Source organism: Branchiostoma lanceolatum, chromosome 18, assembly GCF_035083965.1.
Source record: "Branchiostoma lanceolatum isolate klBraLanc5 chromosome 18, klBraLanc5.hap2, whole genome shotgun sequence".
Lineage (NCBI taxonomy): Eukaryota > Metazoa > Chordata > Leptocardii > Amphioxiformes > Branchiostomatidae > Branchiostoma > Branchiostoma lanceolatum.
The window spans coordinates 7,419,477-7,438,000 of NC_089739.1; the positions used below are offsets into that span (position 1 = coordinate 7,419,477).

At 39.5% G+C, this 18,524-nt stretch overlaps 1 protein-coding gene across 7 annotated transcripts in view; it reads left to right on the plus strand.

Moving 5' to 3' along the window:
* Window positions 1-18,524, plus strand: part of LOC136424488 (kinesin-like protein KIF13A) — a 65,171-nt gene that overhangs the window by 41,560 nt on the left and 5,087 nt on the right. For 3 of the 7 annotated variants that reach the window (XM_066413098.1, XM_066413101.1, XM_066413102.1), the window contains exons 20-38: window positions 361-507; window positions 976-1,116; window positions 1,646-1,813; window positions 2,261-2,431; window positions 2,963-3,120; window positions 3,712-3,844; window positions 4,340-4,583; window positions 4,797-4,923; window positions 5,247-5,302; window positions 6,899-7,023; window positions 9,432-9,653; window positions 10,138-10,191; window positions 10,420-10,572; window positions 11,222-11,299; window positions 14,326-14,376; window positions 15,478-15,489; window positions 16,575-16,691; window positions 17,315-17,491; window positions 17,959-18,348. In XM_066413098.1, coding sequence (XP_066269195.1) covers window positions 361-507; window positions 976-1,116; window positions 1,646-1,813; window positions 2,261-2,431; window positions 2,963-3,120; window positions 3,712-3,844; window positions 4,340-4,583; window positions 4,797-4,923; window positions 5,247-5,302; window positions 6,899-7,023; window positions 9,432-9,653; window positions 10,138-10,191; window positions 10,420-10,572; window positions 11,222-11,299; window positions 14,326-14,376; window positions 15,478-15,489; window positions 16,575-16,691; window positions 17,315-17,491; window positions 17,959-18,348 — 2,724 coding nt within the window. The remainder of the gene's footprint in view (window positions 1-360; window positions 508-975; window positions 1,117-1,645; window positions 1,814-2,260; window positions 2,432-2,962; window positions 3,121-3,711; window positions 3,845-4,339; window positions 4,584-4,796; window positions 4,924-5,246; window positions 5,303-6,898; window positions 7,024-9,431; window positions 9,654-10,137; window positions 10,192-10,419; window positions 10,573-11,221; window positions 11,300-14,325; window positions 14,377-15,477; window positions 15,490-16,574; window positions 16,692-17,314; window positions 17,492-17,958; window positions 18,349-18,524) is intronic. The other 4 variants (XM_066413103.1, XM_066413104.1, XM_066413100.1 and 1 more) reach the window with 3 other exon arrangements.

The following is an 18,524-nucleotide window of genomic DNA, read 5'->3' on the forward strand; positions in this document are numbered from 1 at the left end:
TTCTTACAGAAGTATGTTAAAAACATTCCAATAGACCAAATTTAAAAGAATTATCATGCGCTAAAATACATTAAAAAGTTACTTTGGACGAACGAGGACAGACGAATATAGCTTTAAACTAGGTTTTGAATGTCTCTCAGAGTCCTCATAACAACCCTTACCTCTTCCCTCAATAGAAAGAAGCCAGCAGGCTGATCTGAGTTGTTTTTTTTAGAATAGATAAAGCTCAAGGAAACAATCAAACAGATCTTGACTTGCCTTTTATGAAATAATGCTGCAGCAGTTTCTAAATTCATGAGGTAACGTTTGTTTTGAGGTAGAATTTCTTGCAGTTAATCATGGATTGTACCATTTTTCCAGAGGGGGATCATCATCAGTGAGCCAGCCATCCAAGTGAAGAGGAAAGGGAGGAGCACGCAGGTGTGGTCCATGGAGAAACTGGAGAACCGCATCATCGACATGAGAGACTACTATCAGGAGGTCATGGAGCAGGGCAGGGAGATTCAGGTAAGGGATGGAAAAAGAAGGGAAAGGAGGGATAAAAAGAGAAGGGAAAGGAGGGAAGGGAAGGAAGGAGGGAGGGACAAGAAGAACTTTAGAGCCAGATCATTGACATGAGAGACTACTATCAGGAGGTCATGGAACAGGGCAGGGAGATTCAGGTAAGGGATGGTGAGAGAAGGGAAAGGAGGGAGAAAAACAGAGAGGAAGGAAAAGAATTATGGAAGGGTCAATGGGAAGGAGGTAGGGAAGGAAGGAGAAGGAGGGAGAAAGGCTGGGAGGACGGATAAAGAAAGATAGAAGACGGTAAAGCAGCGTCTTGGTATTCTAAACCTTAATAATGAATAACTTGCCAGTAACAAATTACATTTTAGAGAGATAGATGGACTCCAAAGATCATACTGATTCATACAGTTTTTGCAGTGTGTATTTAAAGATTTGAACTTCATGTACATGTATATGTATATGTAATAGGATATGGAGGACAGGGAAGACCCGTTCTACGAGTCCCAGGAGAACCATAACCTTATCGGCGTGGCGAACGTGTTCCTGGAGTGCCTGTACCACGACATCAGGTTTGAGTACGCTGTGCCCATCATCAGCCAACAGGGCGAGGTATGACGTGCCTCTTTTGTTTATAATCTGTCATTCTTTCACTCAGAGTCAGAAGTGGTAACAGTTTTAGATTTAAAAAATGCTGTTTTCCTTGATGGCTTCTCAAAAGTATGATTCAATATCTTCGTTTTCTGGGAAAGTAATGGCTTGCAGTTCAAAAGTAGTGTTGTTACTGTTAATAGTTTAAGAAAATATAAAGACCCTGAATGCAAGCATTATTTTGATTTATATACTAAATCCTGAGCATTAATGTCTTGGGCTACACACGAGTAATGTATTATCTTTTAGCATCTTTGGTATTGATAGTCAGGTTTGATCACTATCTACGTTTGTACATTCTACATTTATGTTCCTATTGTTAAGTTCATTGGTGGAGTTAGTTGTTAGTACCAAAGATGCTATGCCACTGTATTTTACTCTTTATTGTAAATTTCATATTGCATGCAATATGATAACGCAGTTTCCTCTGAGATGCATAGGAGCTATATTAATAGTCAGTATTGATGCAAACTGTTGTTCCTGTTACCAGGCCTCAGGAAGACTGCATGTAGAAGTTGTTAAAGTAGCAGGCACCATCCCAGACCGGCTCCAGGCCGACGCCCACTCTGACGGGAGCTCCAGCGAAAGTCACAGCAGCTTCGAGATCATCGATCAAGAAGGAGAGGGGGCCCCTCTGGGTGGACCGCTGACATTCAGGGTAAATGCCTGTCTAAAGATTTGAGATCATAAATCAAGAACGAGAGGACCCTCTGGGTTGTCCGCTGACATTCAGGCTTAGTGCCTGTCTAAAACTTGCTGCCTTCCATGTTCAAAGAGTTCCAAGTTGTGTTAAGGTTTCAGACCTCATTGTTTCATTCAGGTATCATTATGAATTATTAACAAAATTGCAGTTGGAAACAAAATATTGTCAAGAATTGAAATGTACTAATATAGAGCAAAGTTTAAGAGATTAAGAGAAATTTTACCATATAAAGATCATGATAGCAAACTTCTTTACTAGAATTGCCAAAAAGCAAAACTAAGATGCCTAGAAGAAAAGAGCAAGTATATAATTGTATCACCTTAATTTACCGAACATGTATATATTGATTTTTCATGGCCAGTAAGAATAAAACTTGACTCAACTTTTGTTTTCTTTCCACAGTTGAAGATCCTGGAGGCCACAGACCTCCCTCCGTCCCTGTCACATTTTGTGTTCTGTCAGTACACCTTCTGGGGCCACTCCTCATCCGTAGTGGTACCTCCCGTCATCAACCCTGAGCTGCCGTCGTACCGATCTGTCAAGGGCACCACCATGAGGTTTGAACACTCCAGGGTACGTGGACCTCGTTTGTAAAGAAACTAGATGCTTCTAATCTTACCTTTGAAGCATATTACCGTTCATTTCAGTTAATTTATTTTGTCTGTAACCTGTTTGTCACTGGTTAACCTAGATTCATCTAACACTAGAAGAACACAGTGAACTTTATACACTCAGTCAGCCATACTACATGAAATGCTCATACCATGTTAATGCTAGTACTCAAAAGATAGCATTACAGTTACTATTATAGAACACATAATACCCATAGGTACAGGGTCATAACGTTTATATTCTTATCTTGAAATTTCTTGTGAAATTGTTTTAAATTGGGCAAGTTCACATCCCAATTGCCACTTGTTATTCAAAATACATGTATCCAGCTTGTCTGAACTGAAATGGCTTTCGCTTTATTTCACTACAATATTTTGGCCTCATGTTTTCTTGTAGCCCATGTAATACTATGTCTTATGGTTGTCTATGCTTTGGTTCTTCAAGCTTGTGCTGTTCAATTGAATGCATTTGCATTACATATACCTAATACAGGAGTTCACAGTAAACGTGACAGAAGAGTTCATGGACTTCCTGGAGAACGGTGCGTGGTCGATCGAGGTTTGGGGACACAGGAGTGCAGGGTTCGACTCCACCAAGCCTGGCTGGGAGGTGGACCATGTCTCACAGAAGGCAAAATCCCTTCGAGACAGGTCGGTCTATTCAAACATTAGGAATTTGTAGACTGTTTATACTTGTCACGTTTTGTACCTCTAATAGTGTATTTGTGGTGGGATTGGTCAGAAGTCCCAGTTTTTTTAGCACAGAGTGGAAACCCAGAGGCTGCGGGTTCAACTCCCAGGACCCCCTACATGTACTTGGATGTTAAGGGACCAGATTTTTCTTTGGAAGGGATGTTCAGCCTTCTGTCCTGTGTAAGGGGGAAGCCAGTCATCAAGATGTTAAAGAACCCAACCCACTTAGCGAGAAGAGTAGGGATGACCTGGTGTGCTTTGCCAAATTCTTAAGGACAGTACAGGCTCTTGCATATGTCTCTCTCCATACACTTGATGATGATGATGACAGATTTGTTATTACATGTACTTCAAAAAATAACAAAATAAAGATTACCTTCTAGCAGCCACAAGGATGAATTGTGAGACATTAAAGAAGTGCTTAAGATAACATACAGATAACGAGCGACCAATAACCAAAGATTGCTGTACGGTATAGCAAACTTGATAGCAGTGCTGTATTATGTTTAATAATTTGAATATTTATTTTAGCTGTGTGTTGTGTTGTAGATGGGGAGAGCTGATCAGGAAGATTGAACTGTGGGTGGAGATCCAGGAGCTGAACGAGCAGGGCGAGTACACACCTGTGGAGCTGCAGGTGAAACCTGAGGTGCTGACAGGCGGGGTCTTCCAGCTCAGACAGGTGAGTCAAGCACACCTGTAGACTAGCGGACACAGATTGAGAGGTCATGGGTTCCAATCCTGGCTAGACATTGTGTCCTTGGGAAAGGTACTTTCCTCACTCTACCCAGGTGTAAATGTTAACCTAACATCAGTTGGGAATGGGCTCCACACCTTTCAATACCATGCCCAAGACACAGTGGATAACATTGCTATAGGGCCTTTACCCCTTTTTCCCCTGACACTATGACTTTTTCCTTCCATACAGGGCCACTCCAGACGAATCCAGGTGAAAGTAAAACCTGTCCACAACTCAGGCACCCTGGCCATTATCTGTGATTGTACTGAAAAGTCATTCTTCTGCTGCTAGTGCAATGAAACTGTGACTGTCTTTCTCCCCACAGGGCCACTCTAGACGAATCCAAGTTAAAGTAAAAACTGTCTACAACTAAAATACCCTTTCAGGCATTCTTTTATAGCTAGTGAACTGACACTGTCACTATTTCCTTCCATACAGGGCCACTCCAGACGAATCCAGGTGAAAGTAAAGCCTGTCCACAACTCAGGCACCCTGCCCATCATCTGTGAGAGCATCACGTCCATCGCTGTCGGCTGCGTCGCCGCACGCAGCAAGCTGCAGAAGGGGCTGGACAGCTACCAGGAGGACGACCTGAATCTGCTGAGGGAACGTTGGTCAGAGGCCCTCATGAGGAGGAGGGAACACTTAGACAAGCAGATTCAACAGATGATCAACAAGGAGTGTAAGTCAACATGAAAATCTATCTGTGTACATTACAAAAATCCATTTTCTTAACATATTAGAACCAAAGTTGAGCCTTCCAACAAGAAGTGGAAGTGGACATGGACACAAACAATTTTTTCCCTCTAAATTGGTAGATATTATAGAACTCAAACCATGCCATGAGGTTTTGAAGGACTTGTGGCTTAAGCATTCCTGGCAATGTTCCTTACAGACAAGACAGACAATGATAAGGAGCGTGAGGGGAGTCTGATCGACCAGTGGGTTTGTCTGACAGAGGAGAGGAATGCTGTCCTGGTACCGGCTCCGAACAGCGGCATCCCGGGGGCTCCTGCTGACTGGTGAGTTATAAACATCTCTGATTACTTCTGTTCTGTTGCTTTTATTTATGCGTGAGCCTGGGTTTGTCTGTGTCTGCCTATGTGTGCCTGCGTGTGTGTGTGTGTGTGTGTGTGTGAGTGTGTGTGTGCGTGTGTGTTTCTGTGATTTCCAATATAAACAAATGTGAGCTTTTTTGTGTGTACATGTAAGTGCATGTGCGTGTGTGTGTGTGGGTGTGTTTCTTAGTACTGCTTTTTGTCTGCACGAGCAAGGGAATGAAAATATTACGGAGCATTTCTGTATTCTATAACTATATAATAATATCTTGTTGTTGTCCATGTAGGTCACCTCCCCATGGTATGGAAATCCACATTCCTGTCCTGTTCCTGGACCTGAATGGTGAGAAATGATACAGTAACTGCTATCTTATCTGAACATAGACTAGCATTTGTTTACATGTAGATTTTATAGCCTTAGATTTTGATACTAAGTGTTCCATTGACTCCTGACCAATGAACATGTCTGATAGAGAACCATATTAAGGAGCAGGATACATTTTTGTAGTATGTTGAATTAGGTATTATTCTATTTTGATTGTAACAGTTTTTCATCATTCATACCTGTACACATATGTACAATGTCCTGTACAGTGTTCTCGCCAGCGCCCGTCCTCCCGTCATTTGACGGGTTTTTGTCGCTCATGACGGACAAAATTTTTGCCCAACCCGTCATTTTTAATGGACAAAAATCAGTGTGTGAAGATATTTAGACAGAGCTTAGAATTTTCAAAAACTCCAGAGGATCAGCGGAAGTTCGTGACGAGGGCAATCTAGATCATTTCTAATGCCCGCCGGCCACCGAAAACTCGGCGTCATGCGCCGCCCTCCCCACTACAGTTTTGGCCGGTCGCATCAGGCTGATGTTTATTTCTGTTTTGTCCCTCTCGGTTCACCGTCAGTTATTGTCATCAAAGAAGCCTTAAAATTCAGAAATACTCCTATAGCTATCAAGCTTTCTGTAATCTGTGTAAACAGTATTAAAGTTCAAGCCGCGGCGGCTGAGTAACCTGCTTTCTTCCCGCAAGAAATGGTAAACAGGCCTCAGATATTGTTGTAATCAACCAATCACAGCGCACGTCTCCGTTGGTCAAGAAAAAACGACCAATGGCATGCGAGTCTCGCTACTCGCGAGACTTCAGCTAAGCGTGAATTTGCGAGATGTTAGGGGAATGGCGGGAATCGCAAGGTTCGCACGACGAAGCGGCTGTTGGAAGGCTTGAATCGACAACTTTTGAACACATTCAGTGCAGTTACCGGAGAAATTAACCGTGGAAAACATGGTACAAAAAAATGGACGTCTTTATTGCGTTCTTTCTCAAAGTAAGTCCTCATTATGTTCGATAATTACAGGGCGCATACGGAACAACTGTTGAAAAGTTGTGTTTTACTTTTGCCGACTTATTCTGTGTGTATTTTTTGTAGGACGTAGCTGATACGTAATAAAGTTTTGTTGTGCTAAATGTTATTTTCTGAACCGATTGTATACAACATAGAAGTGTAGCTTGTGTGTGAAGTTCAGAACATTTGATATTTCCGCGATGACGGCACGCCTCCCCAAAACATTAAGCCTGAAACCCTTGTGTAATTTTTCACCGAAAGAGATGTCATTAAACTAAGCTTATTCTACCAGGAAATTTGCCCCTCAGAATGCAGGAAATAGCGTTTTAGAGGGTCTAGATCTCAAAATTTTCCGGGGGAGAATACCCCCGGACCCCCCTAGAATGGTCACGCCTCCGGCGCGACCCCTCGCGCCTTCGGCGCTCGATATGTTCTTCCCCGAAGCAAAATTGACATGACGGGTAAAAATTTCAGGCTGGCGAGAACACTGGTCCTGTATTACTCTTTCACTAAGCCCAACTAGTGTTGTATGGTCAGATAACTTCCTACAACGCAGAAGTGATAAGAATTATTTAACCTGTGGCCACTCCTTCCCCAGCTGATGACATGAGTACACCAGGACTCCGCGAGGGCCCTCAGGCCGCGGGGGTGAACTCTATCCTTCCCAAGGAACACGGGACCAAACTCTTCAACCTGCCCATCATTAAATACATGGAAAAAGATGTAAGTTTCTCAGGCTCTGCTGTGGGGTGGTGGATTTTCCTTGGTACATGATGTCTACATCATTAGAATCTGTTCAATTCTTATGAAGAGTCATCTCTTTGTAAAAGGTTTTGTAGAAAGTTGATCTTTATTCTAGCACAAAGCAATGGAGAGCAAGATTTATTCAAATGTTTGATTGAACATTTTGCCAAGTTCATGATATCTCAATCATCAGGATTGTACAGTCAAACAACAGTCAAACTTATGAAGGGTCATCTGTTTTTGAATGGTTTTGTAGGAAGTTAATCTTTGCTCTATTACATAAAGCAAAGCAAAATTTGCCCAAGTTTTTTTATTGTCTTGCCATTCTTTCTCATTGAGTAGCTATCAAAGATATGGGTAATTTTCATTTTGCTTTGCGTTGGAACAAAGTTCAGCCTTCTACAGAGTCAGTTGCTGTTGATTTCCTTTGTGTCAGTTGACATTAAGTGTTCATGATTTCCATCTATCTATCCATCAACTCAATTCATTGATGTGGTCATAATCTGTCCATGGTCTGAATCATGCTGCATTGTTTGATTCCATTTCATGGCATCAGAAGAGATTGATTGTGATCTTTCAAAATGCTTGCAAGAAATTTGCAGATCAGAGTTGAATGAGATCACCATGTTCTAAAGAGAGTAAATTGCATTGCATCTTGTTTGTAAAAAAAATTTTTGATTATGCCAAGTAGTAAAGGAATGTATTGCTTGACTACACAAAGTGAATTTGGGAATTAAGCCTATTTTTCTATCATGATGCTTGTCGCATTCTTGCATTGGTAAAAGATTATTTTTTTGTGCTTAATTGGCACTCAGTGGTTTAAGCCTTACTTGATCTTCTTTTTGTTTTGTTTTCATTTCATTCAGTTATCATGTGACAGTCTTCCTTGCTTCATGTGACTGTACACCTTATGCCTGAAAGTTTACACACAGCAATTGGAAGCAAAGGCACAATCTGTATGAAAAGCAAGGCATAGTAGCCTGGTCTCCATCCTATTCTAGCTCTATTTGCTCCTCTAGAACTGATCGCTTCCCTGTAGAATAGTCTGACACCCATCCCCATTTAAACATTTGGCTCTTAGTCATTAATTATTTCAGTATCCAATACCATATTTCACAAAAGCTGTACAGGGATCAAACCTTCAAATGCCTGACCATGTTCATTCCCTGTTACCATGCCATTACAGAGGGCTGTGCGACTCTGAGCCAATCTGAGCTCAAGCTTATACTGATACTGTGATAGCAAATATTCAAATGACCATGAGACACGCAAGAAGCTGTTGACCATCTTCCAACATGAAAAGAGTCAAAAGAAATCACTTCTTTATTAATGGATACCAGACTATTTGTCAGGGAAGCGATCCAAGGCTCAAACTAGAGCTGCCGGTAGATTAGGATGGCTACCAGGCTGAGTCATATCTTCCTCTCGAGAATGGTGTTTGAGTGTTTGCAGTGTTGTGCAGCACGCTGCTGTGTTGTTGCATGTTTGACTAACCTTCCTGTTCCCTCTCTCCCTGTGCCTTTCATCCCATGTTCATCAACTGTCAGGAGCTGGAGGTAAATAATAAGATCTACACATGTCATGCAAATGGCAGGCATAGGACTCTTAGATCGTTAATGCTTTAGGAGAGCTGTACAGCATGGGCCATACTTGTACATATAGATTATACAGTGCATTTGTGGCCCCTACTGTACATCTCTGAAGAGGCCTAGGTTTGGATGTGAGTTTGATTTACACCTAGCGTCATACTGGCTTCTTAGAGTACATACATGTAATGGTTCTTAACACTTGAGATTGATGGCCAAACAAAAACCTTTCATCCAATGCAGCACTTGCAAATTCTTTGCTAACATTACTTTTGATTATTTAAATTTAGAACAGAATACAGTACATATTATCGTAAAACACTGAAAAAAAACAGTATTGGGCTTTATTTTATTACAAATAAAGTTTGTGTGAGATTATGTGAATGTTGGAATGTTCACCACGGATGACAATCATTGTTTAAAGTGATTCAAGTCAAAAGTGATGGCTGCTGTGTATGATGTTTACAATGCACACAGTTCTTTCTTACTCATTGGAATTGAAACTGGTGCTCATAAATTCATTATTATAACAAAACAATCACAATTCGATCACTGACGAAAGACAACAGGTACTGTCTGAAACGTCTGATCCTTTCCAAATTTTATCCAGTTGCTGGAGTAACTGTTACCTTGTGTATAATCAAAACAACTGTTGATGAAAAAGAGAGTGTACGTTTTGTAGATAAACCAAAATCATTTGCAAATCAAAATCCCTTGCAAACAAATAATTTAAGACGAGCAAAGCAACAAATGAAGAAAAAGAAGTCAAGTTTAGAATTAACGCATACTTTTCTATCCCAGGTGTGTGCAGTTGCATCTTGGGATAGCTCCATCCATGACTCCATCAACCTGAACCGCATCACGCCGTCGAACGAGCGTGTTTACCTCATCACCAAGGTAACGGTGCGTCTGAGCCACCCTGCCTCCATGGAGCTGGTCCTTAGGAAAAGGGTCTGCGTCAACATCTACAAGAAGCAAGGCTTCATGGCCTCCCTCAAGAAAAACCTGGACATTGGACAGAAGGTGACGAAATATGGGCTTTTTTTAAGTTTCAAGGATTCCATTAAAAGCTTAAGCAAAGGTTAAACTTCTGTACAAAAATCCTACATGTACTTGAACTTGTCTGCAGAAGTACCTACAAATGGACATGTACTAGTTAAATGTGCATGATTAAATAGACATCTACAAGAAGCAGGGGTTCATTGCTTCTCTCAAGAAAAACTTGGACATTGGGTAGAAGATGAGGAAATATGTGGTTTTTCTTCAGACACAGTATTCTTCATTACAGTTCCTCGTACTGAGTCAGGAGCAGGGTTTTGTGCTTTTTGTGAAGAAGAAAAAATTACATCTTTGATCGAAGTTACTGTTACTATGCCTTGTTGAACCTCTTTTGATTATGTCATGCACATGTATAGATTTGGTGTGTTCGTAACAATGTTATAAGACAGACATTGTACATGTAATTGAGGAGTTACAGGAAATGTAATCTTTACATTTTATCACACAGGACATGGTGACGGCTTGTGGCATCACGTATGAAGTTGTGTCCAATATACCAAAGGTATGTTTGAAAAAAACATTTAGAAAAATTGTTATCCATATTCCCATAACCGTCAACATCCTACTGGTTGATAAATACTTTGATCACAACCAAATGTTTCCAATGTTTCAATTGTCCTTCAATCTGCTACCTTCGTCAGTCACAGGAGCTCACTTCTTCTTGCCACGTGAAACTACTCACAGACTTGAAGAAATGGTTCTAATCTACATGCACATGATGTATTCACAGGCATCAGAAGAAATTGAGGACCGAGAGACTCTAGCCATGATGGCAGTGTCAGGCGTGGACAATGAGACAACCGAGGGAGAATCCTACATCGAGAAGTACACCAAGGGGGTGTCAGCTGTGGAGAGCATCTTAGCACTGGACAGGCTTCGTCAGGTAGAACATCGTTCTTGTTTTAGTCTTCTTCGTGTTGTAAATCCTACTGTGTTTGATGAAATTTTCGCACTGATTTACTGTTCGGGGTTTTCGCAGACCTCTTCTCCGCAAACTATAAACCACAGCGAATACTCAATTTCTCCCGACCACAAAAGTAAATCATGATGGCAATCTTATCGACATGTACAGTTTTTACTTGACCTGTGCAAAGTTTAAGCTCTAGAAACTAGAGGAGTTGGAAAATGAAGGATGTTTTTATTATTATAATTTGTATGGATTTATATTTTTTAATTGTTATATCTACTCAGGTTGCAAAATGATAATTGAATCTGATTGCTGTACATGTAGAGATATATAAATCTGTGTCTATTTATATTTATTATATCCAGTGAAAACAATTATTGAAATCCTGGCTAGGACAGTCGCTCTTTCCATGGTGCTGGCGAGGACAGTTGCTCTTTCCATGGTGCTGGCGAGACAGTTGCTCTTTCCATGGTGCTGAATTGAAAGATGTTCTTAGCTTATCCTTCCCTCTCAGTTCCTCTGTCTAACAATCTACCATATGTTATCTCATGGAATTGATCAACCATGTTATCACACATTAACTGATGTTTCGTAATTTATCATCATTATATTTGTCCCTGTTTAGGAAGTGGCAGTGAAGGAGACCCTGGCTGCCATTGGCCGTCCTCTGAGGAAGGTGGCCAGCGTCCCCAACATACAGCAGGTCTGTTAAACTTTATACAAATGCTATGTACTCTTTTTTCTGCCATGAAACTCTAGATTTTATCACTATTTCAAGAATTTGAGAGATCAGTTTTATTCTAGACTTCTGACTCCTTGTCATACTTTCTGGCATATTTGACCCATCTTTAAAATGTGATTTTAAAAATGTAAGTGCCTCAATGTATGAGTTACCCTCACAAAGAGAACTGAAATGGAATTGTGTACAATGTTTTTTGTGTTGGATCCAAACTGTACCCCAAAAAAAGAATTCTTTGCATATTTGACCAATCTTTAAGATTTGATTTAAAAAAACCAAGTGCCTTGGTTTATGAGTTACCCTCAGAAGGAAAACTGAAGTGTAAATGTGTACAATATTTTCTTGTGTTGGAGCAAACTCTATCCTAAAAACGAATATACATGTAGATATATCATATCACAATTACCGTATTGCAAGAAAACGTTATCTTATTACCCATTTGTACTAGAACTTGTTTTTGCAGCAGTTTCACCAAATTAGAAAAAACACAAGAAACCAATAACTGTTCTATTTCCAGGTCAGCCCACAAGGGAGTCGAAAAAAACCACGTCCACGCTCAGAAGTCTTTTCCCTCAACATGTCTTACCCAAATCCTGACGTGTTTAGACTTCAGATGGAACAATCTTTTCACCTTTTATAAACAGTGATTCCAGGGGCTAACTCTGGTCAATATGTATTGTCACCATATAAACACACTCTTTTCTGGATACATTCAAATCTTATGTAAAAGTATATTCAAAATCTTTCAATCCTTCATCAAATGCTGCATTTGTAAGATTTATTTATTTATTTGTCTGGCTGTGAAAGAGAAAGACTGCCCAATAGCCTGTGGTTATTACAAATGGCTAGCCCTGCTGACAGTATAATGCTTGATGTGGAACTGAGGTTTGAACATAAAACAATAAATGAATATGAATATAGCATCATAATGCTGCTCACTTTGACTAGAGTTAGCCCAAAATAAACATATCATTCTTTAATTCTTAATATGATGTATTTAAAGCTTATCATAGAATACAATTCCTGAAATATCAGTATATTATTTTATACGTTTTATTTACCACTGACAAACAACAATACCAACAAAACAATTCCAATATAATGCAAATAATACTACTTGGCAAGAAATGAAAACACAAAGGACATAATGATTAGTGTCCATAAATTCTAAATTAAAACCTGATTACTAATTAACAAATGAGAGAAAGAAGAAACACGCCACTCGCAAGTTCAACAGTAGCAGTGAATAAGATCTCTAAGGTACAATGGACTTAAATACTGCCAGGCAGGCTATTGGCACGGTGCTTAAGCTGTTTCAGTCTTGCTGGTGTGTGTGCAGCTCCCTTCATAATCATACATGTAGCTGCTTTTGTCTTTGCTTAAAACAGGCTGCTTTGCTCTTGCAAGCAGACATGTTTTTTTACAGCTTGAACAATTTGTATGAAAAGGCAATCTATACTGCCTGACGCAGGATTCAAAAATTATTTCAAACTCAAGAAAAAGTTTGGCTCATCCAAATTTTTGACTGTCAAGCACCAATCTTTGTCAAGGAATGAGCAATCCACCACCTCTATAACATCTCCCATTCCTTGACAAAGACAGGCACTGTACAGTCATGTTTTTGAAATGAGTGAAATCCTACGCAAGAAAAGAAGTTACTCAAGCAACTTGGTAGATTTTGTATACAGTCAGACATTTCAGGTAGCATCCACCTTTGGACAGTGACTAACATGATGTGTGATTCGACAGGTTTTCATCCAAAAACTATGAATTGATATGCAAGTGAGGTAAAGACAAATTTCAGACTGTAAATTTACTACTATTCTTAATAACGGCTCAACGACAGATTTTAGACCACCGACGAAAGATAGCAGATGCTACCTGAAACGTCTGACTGTTTCCAAAATCTACCCAGTTGCTTGAGTAACTGTTACCTTGCATATCTTTTTACCTAGATGTCTAACCTTTATCAACAAATCAAATCCAACTTCAAAATGAATTCTACTGTGCATTGCCTGTTTAGGGACAGGAGGGCTCTGCTGAAGCGTCTGCCGGCTCTTCTGTGAGGAGGCACAGCGTGCCCTCTTCACCCAACCCTGCTACTGCCACTGATAGTCCTAAATTTGCTTTCACCAAACATGTTTGTATAGTTGGCTTTTAGTGCTACATGTATAAATGACTCAAGCTGATTGTGATCTACAACAATTCTGAACAATGGCTTATCAACAAAATCATTTTAAAACTACATCTATTAGACTCTTTGGTTAATATAATTTTTTTTTCAAATCAAAAGTGTGAATTCTTAAATGTGTATGTTGTAATTTCTCCTTACAACAAAATGAATGTATAATCATGCAAGAACAAAATCCTTTAAGTCATCTTTGCTCAGGCATTGCAAAATGTGTGTGTAGCTGGCTTTTGCTTGCACTAGTTATCAGTGATTCACCACAACCATTTAAACTGAAAACTTGGTTAAATTGGTCTTGAAATATGTACACCATACAAACTACTATCTTCTAAAAAATCAGCTGTATTAAAACCCATACGGAAAGTACTGAATGAAAAATCCCCATCATTCCTTCAAATTATGTTTGCCTCAAAATTAAATCGAATTTGAAATCAGAAAATGAAAAGTTCCAGGACTGAATAATGTTACTTTGTACATCAGTTATTCTTCAACTACCTAATTCAAAATCTGACAAACATATGTGTGACATTATGAAAACTAATTTGTAGTATTTGATTAAAAGACAAACTGTTAATAATGCAGATGATAAAAGTCACAAGCATCAAACTGAAGAGAGATACAATGTTTAATGTTTTTTTTTAGAAAATCTTAAAACTCTTCTAATTAATCCAATCAGCAAAATCCTGTAATTCTAGTTCTTCAGATTGGTATGCAATATACATGTATGATGCCCAGTGTAATATCTTGTTGAAGTGTATCACTGTGTCTTTAACGTGACTGAAGTTTTGATCTATTTTTTTAGGCCATGTCTCGCCTAGAGTCCCCGGGGAGCAGGGATGAGGAATATGGATCGGTAAGCTCTTAAACCTGTTCTCTACATCATGTGTATGGATACTGTCTTCAGCAACTTCTTATCACATAATGTTTTATAGCTCTTTTTGTGTACTTGTTCTTGTCAAATGTAGAATCAACGTATTTGAACTGTAAACTACATTTACTTGATTTCAGTCCTGTGCAACATGTCCTCTTCTAAAAGTGATGATGGGGAAATTTTCTAGATTGATAATTCAGAGTTCACTGTACAGTTGCCAGAATGCACTCTCTGCTTCTAAAAGTGTTGTTGAGGGAAAAGTATTTTTTTAGACAGATGACTATAGGGTCAGAGTCCAATGTTACAAAAAGTACAATGCACTGTCTGCCATGCCTCTTATTTTTTGCTTCTCTCTCGTTGCTCCTCTCTAGGCATGTGCCTCAGGCCCCTACCCCATCCCTATCCTCCCATCTTGCTATTATATTGTCTGCTATTGACATTCCCCTGCGCCTATGCTCTGTGCTATCACAGGCATTCACAGCCCCTCCCTCAAGTTCTTTTGCCAGTTAATTGTGCATGTATCTCTTGCTATTTTATTTGAGGCAACTTTTGTTTTTAAGACACTGTAATGTTTTTTGGTACATTTTGCCGCTTCTTTCTTTGCTGCAATCCCGCACATATGAAACAAATATTACCTACCTTGATGAAACATACATTGTACATGTACGTACATGTCATGTTCCTCATATACTGATGGTCATTTAGGAAAAGGATTTTATACCAACTTACATGTATTATAACTCCAAATTTTCTAAAGAGCTGACAGTTGACTTAACTGAAAACTGTATTTTTTTACATGTGATTTTTTTTTGGTCTAGTAAATGAACAAATTATTCATTCACAAGAAAACTAGGGGAAAGTTTTCTGTTAAGTTGCCACATATTTTGCACTTTGCCTTTTTTCCTTTCTTTTTTGTTTTGTGGTACAGGTACAAAAATGTATGATGTGCAAATAAATGATAAGAAGTGTATAAAGTGGGGAACAAAAGCAGCATGTTGTTCAACCATATAGTTGAGTGTTCTTCTTGTTGAAACTCTTATCTACTAGTTAGCACTTATTTGCTTTCTTTCCTTTGTCTTTCAGCATCTGAGATTGGTATGAAGATGTTTTAAGTTTGTTCATGTACCCCTTCTCACTGGTCTAAGTATTTCTTTAGTTTTATCTATGCCTTTTTGTAGAAAATCCCCACCCCTCCAAAACACCCATCTTCTAACCCCATCAAATCCCCCCTCTTCTAACAACTTTTCTGGGTGGTAAGTGCACCAAAGGTTTTTTGCATGGTCTTATAAGGTACAATACCACTGTGGTCAATCACACTTGCAGGTTAATGCATGTCTTTCACAATTCTATTGCACAATGTATTGGCCTTGGTTGCTGGTGTATCAATTGTTATCAATTGAATTTTTAGCAAAACATCAGACATAAAGCTTCTCATTGTTGTGACATAAACTTATGAACTCACATTTACACTTTGGTCTTTTTTTGGTTTCTTGATAATCATTTCAAATCTTACATTCAGATTTGATTTAGATGTAAAAAAAAGCAAATCAAACATTTTGTTTCGTTCAAGATCACACCAGATCACAATTTATCACATTAATTATCACACCAGTTCTAAGGCCTTATTCATTCATACCTGTCCAGCATAACTACTTATGATATTGTACACCTGGGAGGAGTCTTTCCACATTTTGGGAGATCATTTCCAGAGTTGTTCAGTGCATAACATCTGCATGAAATACATTGTAATACTGCTAGATAATGCATGACAAGTCAACCCTACTTTAAAATGTTGCAGCTCATTTTGTTGAGATCTCTACTTTGAAAGATTTTGACCATCATTTGTGGATGATTTTGAGTAATGCTCTTAAAGCCCCAAAAGCAAATTTGAATTATTAAAAAAATTATTATGTACAAATTATTATCATTCAGAATATATTCCTTACAAAAAGCATATACAAAGAATTAGAACAAAACTATAAGGAGAAAAAAATACTGAACAGTTTCAAAGCTATTTCTAAAAGTGATTGACTTCGATGTTTGCCACATGACATATCAGTATCAAGACAAAAACTGAATGCTTTGCTCCAGAACATACAACTTTCATCCACAAGTGCATTGTAACCTCACACAGTTGTGATATCTCTCTATATCTGTACGTCTCTTTTCCTACATTGTAGCCCCGGTCAGAGAGCCATGGGGACATCAGCTCCTCCCTCCCCCTGCAGCTGACAGAGAACCACTCCCTCCCCAACCAGCACTACCTGCACAAGGACATGTTCAGGCCAAGAGTTAAGGTTAGGCTTCAGTTCATATTCAGTTCAGTTCAGTACAGTTCACTACATTCAACAAGCTTGTTTCACACATACTGTGACATAGATAGCAGATTTGTACTTTCTTGTTGTACATTTACGAATATCTTGCCAAAAATATAACCAGATCCAATTTTCAGCATTTTTCACCAGAGTTAAGGTTCAGGTTGAGTTCTTTCACATTCAACAAACTTGTGTCACACACTGGTATCAAATGTGTACACTTTTGCACATTTACTTTTAGTGATATCTCACAGAAAATAAATATACAACACAAAGACATGTTAAGGCCCAGAGTTAAGGTTAGGGTTCAGTACATTCTACATTCACCAAACTTGTGTCACACATTGATATCAGATTTGTACTTTCTTGTACAGTTACGAATATCTTGCAGAAAATATAACCAGGTCCAATTTTCTGCATTTCTTACCAGAGAAAGGTTTGAGTTGAATACATTCTACATTCAACAAACTTGTGTCACACATTGGTATCAAACTTGTACACTTTTGCACATTTACTTTTAGTGATATCTTTCCTTGTTTTATACATAAAATGTACATGTATGTCTCCACTAACTGCCTTTATCATTATGTTATAATATTGTACAGGAGGGTAGCCGTGAGAGCCTGGGATCTCCTGACTACCCACTTGGCAGTCCTGTCGGGGTGTTCCCCTTCGGGAGTCCGAAGGCAGCTAGTCCAATGGGCTCAAAGTTCAGCAAGCCGCTCAGGCCAGTTCTGGAGGAGTTAAACAAGGAACTCACTCCACTGCTGGATCAAGAAAAGGTAATCAAAATCTGCAGTTAGAATCTGCTAGCTGGTATGTGTCAAATGTATAACTTACTAATCCTTATACGAGTTGTAGATTTGATGACAGAATTAAGAAGGAATGGGGAAAGATTGGTGTATCAATCCAAATCTATCTAGTACTTGAACTAGATTACATTTTGGATGTTTATTAACACACACAATCTCTGTTTTATCTATCTCTAGATGTGTTAACAGTTGAAGTTATGTTTCTTGGTATCAAACCTAGTATGACTTGAAATCATTAAGTAGCTTACATTGTTGTACATTACATTTACACATCTTCTTCACTTATAGGGAAAACTGTGCACATGTATTTCTTTGTCTACTGTCTACAAACTGATCTTCAAGAAAGTGTATACAGTCCTATCCTTGTACACCACCACTCCTATGAATAAGGCAAGACTAGATATTGTGACACAAACTCATTTACACAACGTTAACAGGGAGATTCACCACAGGAAGAGGAGAAAACGCCTCTAGCGACTGAGGACGGGGCATTTCGCTTCACCACGTCTGCTCCCGTCCAAATCCCAACCCCAAAGGACGGCTCGCTTGATGTCCTTCGAAGTGGCCGTTTCGTTGACGAGGATATCTCTGTGTCTCCCATCTTCATCCGTGTGCCGTTCCAAGAACCAAGTCCACAGGACAAGGCTGCTGACCGCGAGAAGAGAATCTCGCTCCTGCTCGACGAACCGATCGCAAACTCACCCATCAGGATTCAGGGAGAGATGGCCCCACGGGTGTCGGCTCCTGCAGCTGGGTTGCCACGGCAACCAGCTCCACAGGGCAGCTCCTCTTCATCAAGCAGCTCCGATTCGTCGTCGTCTAACTCGGTACAGGCAGCTTGAACATTTTGGTGTTTTTGGGTTAAGGACAGAAATCTTCCAACTCTTGGTTTCTCTTGCACGGCTGTGGTTTTCTCTCATGGACCAGACCTCTTCACACATTTGGCTTTTCTTGTATGGCTGTTTTCATCTACCCCATGGACCAGAGTGGCTTATTTTCACCT